This window comes from Lemur catta, chromosome 23, assembly GCF_020740605.2.
Source record: "Lemur catta isolate mLemCat1 chromosome 23, mLemCat1.pri, whole genome shotgun sequence".
Lineage (NCBI taxonomy): Eukaryota > Metazoa > Chordata > Mammalia > Primates > Lemuridae > Lemur > Lemur catta.
The window spans coordinates 1,505,093-1,517,224 of record NC_059150.1 but is presented as its reverse complement, the minus strand read 5'-3'; the positions used below and the strand labels follow the sequence as shown (position 1 = coordinate 1,517,224).

The following is a 12,132-nucleotide window of genomic DNA, read 5'->3' as shown; positions in this document are numbered from 1 at the left end:
GTGATTTTCTCTCCTAGGTCATCCTGAAAGTATCTTTCATCTCCCCCAGTGTGAGCACCTCTCCTTCCCCGAACCCCTGGATAAACTCCTGGTTCCCTCTGTTCCCAAGTTGCCGCTCGGCTCGAGGCATCTCAGCTGTTCACGTTTCAGTGACGCTGATTCCTCCTTTACTTACATGGAAAGTTATTTCCCTCATTCAAACTTTTATTCTTGAAACGGTGGGCCAAAAAAAGTGATCTTTGTTCACATAATTGAGCTGACATCTGAAAATGGATTACTTAGGTTTGCCAGGCTTTTATACTATCTCCCTACCACTCACAAACAACTGGATTTTTCTTATATGAAGAGCCCCAGGGCTTCGAGATAGGTCCTCTACTCTTCCCCACCTGAACATTTTTTACACCGTCACATTCAGTCTTTCAGCTTTAAATTCCATCTGCACACAGTGACTCCCAAATTTATGTCTCCAGCTGAGAACTTCCTAAAGGGTCCCATACTCTTACGTCCAGTGGATTTCTCGACATCTCTACTGTCTAATGAAAATTCAGATATTAATAACGAGTAAAACAGAACTCATGATTGTTTACCCCTAACTTGGCTCTTTCCCATGCTAGGTGCTCATGGTGGATGGAGGGTGCGGGTCATTGTCTATAGCTTCTTTGTCCCTTTCATGAGGCAACTGTCCTTGATTCTATGCAAATCTCTCCTTTCTTTCCACATCCACTGCCAACACTTAGTCCAGATCACCAACCCCTTTCTCCTTCCACCAATTCAATTGCCCCCTTCCTGGCTCTGGGATTTGCCTGACTTCCCATCTATTCTCTTAGCAGCACCCAGAGTAGTCTCTTTAACATGAAATATGATTAGGTTATCCTCGGCTTAAAAACTCCAGACGGCTTCTTCCCATGACACTTAGGGCAAAACTCAAATTCTTTCTGTTTCCAGCATGTCCTGCAGGACTCTCCTCCTCACCTCTCTGGCCTCACCACAAACCACTCAGCTCGAACTCACCCCACTACAGGAACTTGACCTTTGTGTATCCTGAAAGCACCGATTTGTCTTTGCCACAGGGGTTCTTCTCCTGCCAGTTTCTCTTACATGGATCTTCACGCTCTTGTCAGCCAACAAGTGGCTGAACGACACTTCCTCAAAGAGGCCTTCCTGGGTCACTCTGTCGACACGGGCATTCACCCCACAGTGTGGCCTGCCTCCACCGTACCACACTGCTTAGTTTTCTTCACAGCCCTCATCTGCATCTGAAGGTGTCTCCATTATTTATTTGTTTTCTTGTTTTGTTATCTCGCTTTGCTAAGATGGAAATTTCATGAAAGCAGCTATCTTTCCTGTTTTATTTACCTCTGTATCCACACTTAGAACAGTTTTTGGCACACAGTAGGGGCTCTGTAAACAAATTCTGAATCAATGAGCATATCATCTCATGTAATGTCTCTTACTATTATTCCCATTCTCCAGATGAGCAACTGAGGCTTTGAAAGGCAATTTCCCCCTATGTTTCATAATAGGTGGGCTCAGAATGGAATCCAGGGAAGATTTCAAAGACTTCTTAAGCACTTTAAGAGGAGAGTTTGTCAGAATGAACATTGCCAGCATCATTTCTTTAAGCCCCTGGTGCAGCTCCTTGCCCTTTGTTTTGCTTATCTGCTTCCGTCATATCATTGCTTCCCCTCACAGTCAGACTCTCAACTGATACCTTCTGTTTCACTTATTTTTCCCTAGCTATGGTATATCTTGATCATACCTAAAGCATCAATAAGTAAATTCAGCAAATAAAAATGTGGATCATTGAAAAGAAGAAGTACTTAGAGTGTATTAGGCATAAGTTAAAAATCTTATTTTATAAGTCAAAAGGGTATTTGGAAATCTAAATCTAAGAAGTCAAAATAGAATATTTGGCCTGATTGAAAGTCCACATTTATCATATTAACTAGACAATAAACTTTTTTTTTTTTTTTTAACTTTCCTTGAAGTTATAGCTAACTTGTCTCTGGCATAAAAATCTGTAAGATGGATTTACTTGATTCATTTAATATGCTTCTTGGATGACTATGAAAAGATTATCCGGTGTCTACACTTCCTGGAATAAGATGAGAACCTCATGTGTTTTCCATGATCAAAGTGTTTAACAAAGGTCAAATTACTTCCCTTGCACTTCAAAAACAAAAAAATCTAGATACTTTGGTGAATTATTTAATGGCTTGCACTTTATGTAACATCAAAAACAAATTAGGTGGGGGAAAATCCATTCTTTCCATCGTGTCACTCACCTCCAGACAGACTCAGTCCTGTGCTTCATTAACCTCCTTTTCAAGAGGATTGTAACACATCACTTTTGCGTGATTTGTGTGGCATCAGCACTCACAGTAATGACAAGTAAATCCACCAAAGATGTCTTTATGCCTTTTAGAGGAGACATACAGTCTCAAGTGAATTAGACCTTGCTAAAGACAAGGAAGACGCTCGGTGCACAAGGGCTCAGGTACGTAGCTACGTCAGCTGGCTGAGCCTACCTGCAGACTCCACCAAACGACCTGAGAAACTACGCTCCCCCGCGGTGCTGCTGTGATTTGCCCCCCACCATGTAGCCATGTCCTCAACTACTGATTACTCAGCTGACCGCTGAGAAGACTGATCAGCCGGTGGACAAAACACAGACCTAGAATCAGACAGACCCAGGTTAAAACCCCACCTCTCAGCCCCCCCCACGCCCCGTTTGTTAGCAGATGATGCTAACAAAAACCATTCTGAATGATCTCCAGGGAAAGCGCTAAGGATTTGCCTGTGTGGCATGTCTTTGTGTAGGCTTTAACTTTTCTCTCAAAATAAATAGTTTATTTTCAGAATAAATCGCAAGAAAATTAAAACTATTGTCTAGTCCCTCTTTGCATCTATCACCATTATTTTTTAAAATATCTCATAATAATCTACACAACTCAGCGGCAGCTCCAGGATGTCTGTAACCGAAAGGTCTGCAGAGAAAATCTGGCTGGAACAGACCTGGAGGTAGTCTTGTGAGAGCAGGATTTTTACTTAGTATATTACATATAGATATTAAAATAGCAGTTTTTAAATTTCTCATTTATAAAAGATTGACGTCTGCAAGAAGCTATGTTATTACTTTAAGGAGGAAGCATTGTGGTGCTGGTGGAGATTTTGGAAGATGTGAGACCCCACCTCCCAGCAGCCACTGCCACCCAGAGATTACAGACTTCACAAGGACAGGCACGAAACATGGGACCCCCAGCCAGGAGCGCAGGGAAGCACTCACGAAGCAGTTGTTCATCAAATGAGTTAATAACAAACACATAGATTGTTTTGACTTGACCACACAAAATACTCAGAAAGTTTTTAGGGCTTGAGTACTAGGAATCTGTGAGATTTTTATTCTCCTATTTATTAATTTCTGTATTTCTCAAACTGTCTAGAATAGTCGTGGTTTACTTAGAAAGCAATCAGAATGTGCAGTTTTATGTGATGAAAAGAGGGAGAGAGAAAAACACAAAATGTTAGCAAGGACTCTAAGCAATTTCTTCTTTTATCAATTGCCTGACATTTTCCATGTAGAAAAATTTGCCATGAATAATTCACTTAAATGACAACAACAAGGGGACAATTGAAATTACTTGTATGAACCATTAAGTGCTTTCTACGTAGAGGGGGAGTTACCATCCATTCATTCAGCAGACAGGTACTGAGGACCTGCAGGCACCGATAAGTAAGACCCGGTGATAACCTACGTGAGCTCACCAGCTAGGCGAAAGCAAAGCTGGGTAGAGTTCCAAGAGGGTTATTCACAGGATCATGGCAGCAGAAAAACATGGAACACCCATCCAGGGGGGAAAGGGATGGAAGAGCAGGGGGCACAGAGGAGGGATGCCCAGAGGATGTGATCTTTGTACTAAATTTTGAAGAACAATTATAATTTTCCCAGTTGAAAAAAAAAGACATGGAGGGAAGAAAAAAACAGCATGGTCAACAGTTTGGAGAAAGGAAAATACTATATTCTTAGGAAAATGCAAGTTACAACGAGAGTTTATAGTCTATGTCCCACAGTGGTGACAGATAAAGCTGGAGAAGTCTGAAGGGGTCTGTTAGAATCGTGTGTGCAATGCTAACTGCTTTTATTCTCCCTAAATGCACAGAGACCAAAGCAGGATAATTTGATGCTTTCCCCACTCCCCGTTTTACTTTGAGAACATTTTAAACTTATCATGTTGATTCTTCTCTTTACTTTCTGCCCACTAATGAATAAGAAGTTGGCACAAGGTATGAAAGCTAATTAGAGGAACACCACCCAAAGGAATGACAATTAAAACATAATAATTCTAGGCTGTAGAGCAGTCCTCAAAGTGTTTCTAAAGTTCCCATTGGCTACCTAAGAAATAATTAAAACTGTGTCTTAAAAATCTCAAAATGAATGTAGATGAAAAGCTCTGAATCTCAAAATGATCGTTACTGACTGAAATTTCAACACAACATAAATTTGAGAATGGCTAACACTGCCCAACCTAAGTCTGACAAAAGCGAAAAATTATATTATAGAAGTTATATTTTATGTAAGATTGAAATGCCAAAGAAAACTGTTTTTAACTACCAGTAGTCAAAACTACACAGAGGAAGTGTTTCTGGACAAAGAGAAGAATTATAATGCTTTTGAAAATTTACATCTGTGTTGTCTGACAAGCAAAATTACACTTAGAAAAATGGTGACCACAAAGGGTATTTCCCAGGGACACAGCTATCATCAAAATAAAATATGTCTGTAAAATTGATTTGTAAATCTAACAGTTATTGCAAAAATTAAATGAAAGTGATGCTGTTGAACATTATTAGTTCAGTAAAACAAAAAGAAAAATTGAAAAATTGACTGTGATTTAACTAGGCTATATATAAAATACTCAGGGAATTAAATTTACATGACAGATTTTTTTTCCTACAAAATTTTTCTTCAAGGAAACCTCATAAACATTAGTATATTCTAATTAAATGTTTATTTTCATAAGAGTTGAGTGAAGACATCCTTGGTATCAAAATCATGGGAGCAAAATATTCTCTACCCCATAGCGAGCTGTTAAAGGAGGGATGTACAAAGGTGAGTTTTGCATTTTACAAAGATTCTCCTGGTGAAGGTAGACACGGGCACAGCAGGGATTGGAGGGGGCTGAGACTGCAGGCGGTCGTTATGATAAGAAATGGTAATCATCCCTAGCAAAGAGTTGTAGAAGGCGATGGATTTATCAACTAGTTGGAATGCATTCCAGAGTGGCCTGAACATCCCTGAAATACGGGATGGGACGTTAACAGAATTCAAAGGTCTATCAGGGTTTGCTCCCTTGCACGTAACCTGAAACTATTCCTTTATCTCCTCACAGGCTCTCAGAGGATGAGATCTAACTTGGAACCATGCTTAACGCTAAAGAGCCATGTGCTGTGGTTTCACGGGATCACACGAAAAAAATGTACAACTTTGCAGAGTTTCTCATCGTTTTCAAAGCATCTTCACAAACATCATCATTTTTAATGCTTACAGCACTTTATAGATGAGGAAACTGTGTCTCAAAGATAAAAAATTATTTAGCTTAAAATCACACCATTCGTAGAGTTAGATTCTCCAAATATTTCTCACTCCAAATGCCATGATATTCTCCAACTCGGAATGGCTCCTGCCTCGTTCCCTACTATGCTTAATCTTTTTTTTATCAGTAAACAAATTATTGTTTTTTTCCTTAAGTGGAGACATTGGAAATATAATGACCACACCATATTGCCATGATATTATCCTTCTGATATCATGTCTTTATATAGGTTTGTCTATTGTCTTGAATATCAGGACATATTTTTTAAAATTTAAAATGCAGAGAATTTCTTTTTTTTTAACCCGTGATTTTCACTAGGTTCACTTCACAGCTGTCCCTGTCCTGATACACGTGAGTGTGATGCTAAGTTGCCCCGGCTCTCGCCTCCCCCCCCCCCCAGCACTGGCAGATAGTTCTGAAGGGATGATGATTTTCCTCCCGTTGCTCAAGTTTTGATGGAAACAAATTTTTTAAATACATGAATAGTGATATTTACATTTGAATATCATTGCATCATAATTATAATTTTATAATAAAGGCAATATATATAGGAGAAATTGAAATTTCAGTAAAGTGGCTTTTTCCTTTCAGACACGTGTCTCATTTTTAGCAGGTAATAAATGTTTAATTTAAACATACTGTATGGCTAAGCACCATAGAATATGTTAATGTTTCTTTAAGCTTGGGTCTTTAGTAAAGGATCTAATAAAAACATGGATAATTTTACTGATACCCTTTCAGAAGGGAATCATTTGAAGGTACTCTGAATGGGCATAGAAGATGCCTGTTGATTTCACTAACATTGACTTCGTGTATATTTATGCTTGTTCTGGATGAAAGAGTAGAAAAGTTTCCGTTTCTTTCACTTTATGTGTGTGTGATTCTTAAACACACAATTCTCTGAATATAATAGTCATTCCCTAGACTCTTTTGACAGACTGAAATTGCAGTAGTGCATTGACAGGAATTCAGATTAATGTAAAGACTTCAGGCAATAATTAGATATGTTCTAATCTAAATAGTGGTTAGGGCCATGTGCACAAAATTCAATGATTACTATAATCTTTATTTTTGCATATTTGGGTATTATATAGAAATAGACATCTTATTATATTGCTAAATGAACAGCATGTGACATTTTATTTTTCCCTACACTATTCCCTGAAGAGTGGCATCTTTCTGTGTGCAGAAGTCACAGCATTCATTTTTTGGTAACAGGCAGGTACGGTATGGGGTTGGGTGCCTAGTACTGACAAAGATATTTAGACGCCACAAAAATTAAGTTTAAATAAGTTAAATTTCTATTCCAATTTTTTACTGTGTAAATACTCTCATAAACTTATAAGATGACTAGAAAAAATCAAAGGTCTGTGGTGATGAAAAATTTCTTTCTCTGCACCGAGCTGACATGCATGGTCTGAACATCAAACCTTGTCTTCACAAACTCTGTGTGTTTACCAACAACGTGAGTCAAACTGACTGCAAATCTCTGCTCTTTACCTACTCAGATTGAAATTCATCTTCCTACTATCTAGTAACCAATGATTCCCAGCTTTCCACAAGCTCTCAAAGTTTTAGGTTTTCAGAATATTTGTGTGCTTGCAGTGTAATGCCCAAGGTGTATCACATTCCATGTGTCCTAGCATACAATCCCAGAACACTAGCACTGGTGCTCAAACCAGCACTTACAAGGACGAGACTTGATTTCTTTTGTGTTGTTCCCCCAGCTAGGTGAATATTTCCCTTCCCCTTCCTTTTACTTTTCTTCCTACGGACATCTGTATTTGAAGAATAAAACTGACTCCTCCCCCAAATGACATTACCAAGAATGTCCAAAGAGCTGATCAAGGAAAATTTAGAGACAATATTCTCTAAATATGGATTTTTAAGAAGTCTGGAGGATCCTTCAACATGAGGTGAGATAAGGAAATAAATGAAGAAAGTAAGCAAAAAAAAAAAAAAAAAGGCATAGCCTGGAAACATCTAGATCCAGAATTAATGTATTTGATCTTGACAAAACTGTCCTTCTACCTTCATCCTTCCATTTTGCCCCTGGCTAAATTTTTTGTCTCATGTGCTCCCTCTTTTTGACTTCCCTTTCTGAAATTTTTCTCCTTCTCCTTCATCAGCATAATCTGCGGTTTTATATTTAAAACATTTCATTATCTATTCAGTGCCTGGTAAGAAATCAGGTGCAAGAGATACCAAAAGGCATAAGGCAGAGTTTCTGCTTTCATGTAGGTTACTATGGCAGTAAATCCACTGATTTGTACATCATCATCATCATCACCATCATCATCAACAACAAATTGAAATAGCACTTGAAAACTGCCAAGGAAAGGTGCTAAAAAGTGTACGATTTCAGGGGATCTATTTTGTGGCAAGAGTGACAAAGGGAAAGTCAGAGAAGAGACAGGATTTGCCCAGAGCCTTAAAGGCCTTCAGGAAGTGTAGAGGAACTGCGTGTTGAAACTACCTCCTGCTTGTTCTCTTTTAATCAGACGCAAGAGAAAAAGAAGAAAGATCCCTGCTCCACCCCAGGACCAGCCCCCAGCTTGCTGGTGGTCCCTGCGCTCTCACAAGAAGGTTAGAATTTATACCAAAGGCAATGAGAAGATATCAGAATTCTCCCCCTTTTATTTTTTTAACCTGCAGAATGTATGTAAAAAAAGGATGAGACCAGACTGATTAGAAAACTATTATAATTTTACAGATGAAAAAAATAAAGCCATGAATTAAGGTGATGGCAATGGAAGTTTAGAAAGGGGAAAAGGTTTTAAAGATTACTAAAAACAAAAATTTCAGGACTTAGGGAGCATGCAAATGTTTGAATTTAGGAAGCGAGTTAAGTTCCATGCTTCTGAGGGATGAGTCCAGAGATGAAGAATCAGAGTCATCGACACATAGTTGGCGCTGATAAGAAATCCAAAGTGGAGAAAATAAGAATAAAATTGGCCAAGGACTGAAGGCCATAAAACCCCAATATTTAAAAGGCAGACAAATATGGAGAACCAGCAGATAGATAGAAAGATAGAAGGATAGATACAGATACATAATAACTACTATATATACTCACACGTACGTAACTAGTGTGTGCAGGTATATAGCTATACACGTATATGAACAAGGTAGAAACACCTGCATTCCTGTGCTGGTTAGTTGTCACTGGTGAAAGGATGTCAAATAGCCCAGAACAGAAAAAGAACTTACCTCAAGCTAACCACTCCGCCCCAGGGCTTGGTTACCGCGAGCAAGAGAGGAAAAGGAAATATAGACCTTCACTTCACCTTATCTTTCCTCTAACAAAATGCACTTCAAAATCTTGCACTGATAAGGGTTACAGGCAGGTTTTTCTCAGGAAATATTTTATTAAGGTCAAATAATGATACACCTCAAAATCTTTAAATTGTATTTAGGAGTTAGAATTGCTTATCAAATTCAATTACTACTTTGCACTGAACAGCTGTGACGTGCGAGGCACGATACCTGTTTGCAATGTGTGATATGCTTTTTTCATGCAGATGGAAAAATAAAAAATTATGTCCAGGAAATGAGTCTGAACTGCTGTGACTCACAGCGTAACTCACGGCGCACTCACACAGCACGACTCACACATGCAGCTCGGGACGGGGGACCTGCGGCAGACACCCCCCCAGAGCCAGAGAGCACCCGCCCCACCTGCCTTCTCACAACCACCATTGTCCCTAGAATTATCTAGAAATTTTAAACAGAGTTTTGGTTTCCAGTTGTCATGGCAAGGAGGAACTGAGCAAGGAGGTTAGGAACTTTTGTGTAAAACCGAACCCAGCACTGCTGTCGTCCTGACAAAACTTTGGCCTTGTTCACATGTGCGTTTTAGAGATTTAATAAAACATCCAAATTGTGCACATAGTTATCTGTCGATGTCTCTCTACATTTGACTCTATTTCTTTATGCCTTTAAAACCTACAATGTAAATTTTTCTGCCCCCAAATTTATATTTCTTGTAGACACTAAACTAATTTCAATAAATTAAAATAAAACATAGAATTCAACTCATTTGTTGCTAATAAAGAAAAATATATAATTCCAAGAATTAAGAACTTTCCAAATTATATACTGAATCACAAAATATCTCTTGGAACTTAAAAGTATGATAAATAATATTTTCAGAAATAAATTACTGTCTTTATATGTTTTTTCACAAATAAATATATATTTCAGAAAGACTATCAATGTCTTTTAGAAAAATATTTGCTCTCAATATTTATGTGAGCAATTGAAGATAAACTTGATTTTTCTCAAAATAAGTCTATGTATACCTATTCATTTATTTGTAGTATAAACTATTCAGCAAAGTTGATTCAATGGATTCTAGATCCTATTATACTCTTATTTAGATTATTAATTCAAAGATGTTTCTTATGATAAAAATCCTTTAAAAGACCAAGTTTAAAATTTTTACAGTGGTTTGATCTGTGGCCTACAAAAGATTTCAATATTTCTTTATGCTCACTTAAAAATGCTTTTCAACATATATGAATAAGAATTTTTAATGAAAATATGCTGATTTATAACAATACACATATATCACCATATTAAAATTATTATTTTTAAATGTATTTTTGATTATGATAACAGGCGTTATAGAGATAACTTGAAGAACATTTTCTGTACTAAGACAAAATGTTGCACCCACAGAGATTTTTAAAATTCATCTTTGCAATGAAAAAGGACAGAATGAACACAACAGAAAATCTATTTTATACTGTTTTTCTTCCCACTAACCTAGGTTACTCAAAATATAAATTGACAATGTAACATGCTCAGGAGGTAACTACTACCCTGCCTTTCAGAGGAAATGAGAGTGGTAAAAAGTCAATAAAAAACTTCAAAGTGAATTTCAATAAGCAAGATTTTTTAAAAGTTTTTTAATTTTTGGAATTTCTGTAAAAATTTTATTTTTAATGTCCTTTTAATAATAAAAATAGCTTTTAGATACTACATCATAAAGAGGAATACTGCATGACAATTTATTCGTTCCATTTAATAGTCAACCAGAATGTACCCATGATCGAAACTGCCACTGTTCAAGAACCAGCCACTGAATAGACCATAAATGTATCAAGATTTCAAACTTAAGTACCCAAAGTCCAGTTAGTTACATTTTCCTACAGAACACAGCATTTGCATGATTTGTAAGAGTTTAAATATTTCTATCTCATCAAGGCTACAATGTTTACCCATCACCCAGGAAGGGCGATGGCCCGCAAACATTTCCAAAGCGAAAACTCATTAATATTATTAGCAAGAAATTAGGACTTGATTTAAAATACATTCTGTGATAAGAATATGTAGAAAGTTAATATTTTATTAACCACCTCAGTGTATTTCCCGATGATCACATATCTAAATTTTCAATAAAATATTTTAACAGTACTCAAAATTTGAGGAAGCAAACTCATAGCCTGAAAAGGTGGTGTGGTTTACATGCTGCCAAAGCCATCTTAGGACTTTTAAAAAGTGCAGCTTTTCTTAAAAGGATAAAAACTCACTTGTTTTATCATTAACACATTCCTCAGACATTTATAAATGTGTATTCTTGTCACTTTGGGGGTTAAGTAACAATGTTGCTTTTGTACCCTTGAACAGTTATAAAGATACAGCTACACAATGTTTTCCTTTTAAATTGTGATTTTTTTCCCCCCAAACATTTATGTCTTTTAAAACAGAAACAGTGTATTCCGTCCCATAACTAGCTGTGTCTGCCTGCACCACCACAACCTTGACCATTTCGCAGCCGGCTTTTCACTTCCAGTCACCGACACATTTAACTTATTCTTATGTCTATTTCAAACCAATCTTTCTTCCAAAAGAGAAAAAAATAATCGAGTAAATATTAATATCCTTGTACTTACCTGTAACAAACATTTCTGTGTCCAGAAGGGCAAAGCCAAATGCCAGAAGCTTGAGCCACAAATGCATGGTCATATCTGGAAATGAGCCGTATCCTTAAGAAACAGCATACGTCCTTCTGAAAGGCAAAATGGTTATCTCTACAAAAGTTTTTGTCTGTAAAAGAGAATCAAAAATAAAAAAATAAATGCATACTCTTCGCTGTTGTCTTATCAGACGAGGAGCAATTTCCTCCTCTGTTACCCTAAGAACAAAACCACTTGTTAGCTGCATGAACTGCTAAGTGGTGATGTCAGATTCGGTTTTACTAACTTCTCCAAAAATACTGTAAAGGGTCCTCTTTGCAGGAAGTCAAAAAAGTTGTTCAAACTCAGTGCAATGGCATCTTACTTCCTTAATTCAAGTGTTTTATACTAAGTTAGTAAGCCTTTTAAAAGAGTCTCCCCTCAAGAAAGATGTTTTTAAACTCTCCAGACAGTACTCCCTTACAATATCCATTACAACTTTAAAAAAAAAAAAAACAAACTCTAAATCCCTCCCCCAAAATAATTAATAATTTTCTTACTTTTCTAAAAGATTATAAAACAGATTCAGCATGGGTATAACAAAACAAAGTTCGGCAAGATGATGCAGTCACTGAATC

General features: G+C 37.2%; 1 protein-coding gene across 6 annotated transcripts in view; it reads right to left on the bottom strand.

Moving 5' to 3' along the window:
* Positions 1-11,792, bottom strand: part of PTPRC (protein tyrosine phosphatase receptor type C) — a 103,729-nt gene extending 91,937 nt beyond the window's left edge. For 3 of the 6 annotated variants that reach the window (XM_045536322.1, XM_045536321.1, XM_045536323.1), the window contains exon 1: positions 11,492-11,792. In XM_045536322.1, the coding sequence (XP_045392278.1) occupies positions 11,492-11,564 (73 nt within the window). In that variant the 5' untranslated portion in view covers positions 11,565-11,792. The remainder of the gene's footprint in view (positions 1-11,491) is intronic. The other 3 variants (XM_045536324.1, XM_045536325.1, XM_045536319.1) reach the window with 2 other exon arrangements.
* Positions 11,793-12,132: the final 340 nt, after the last annotated feature.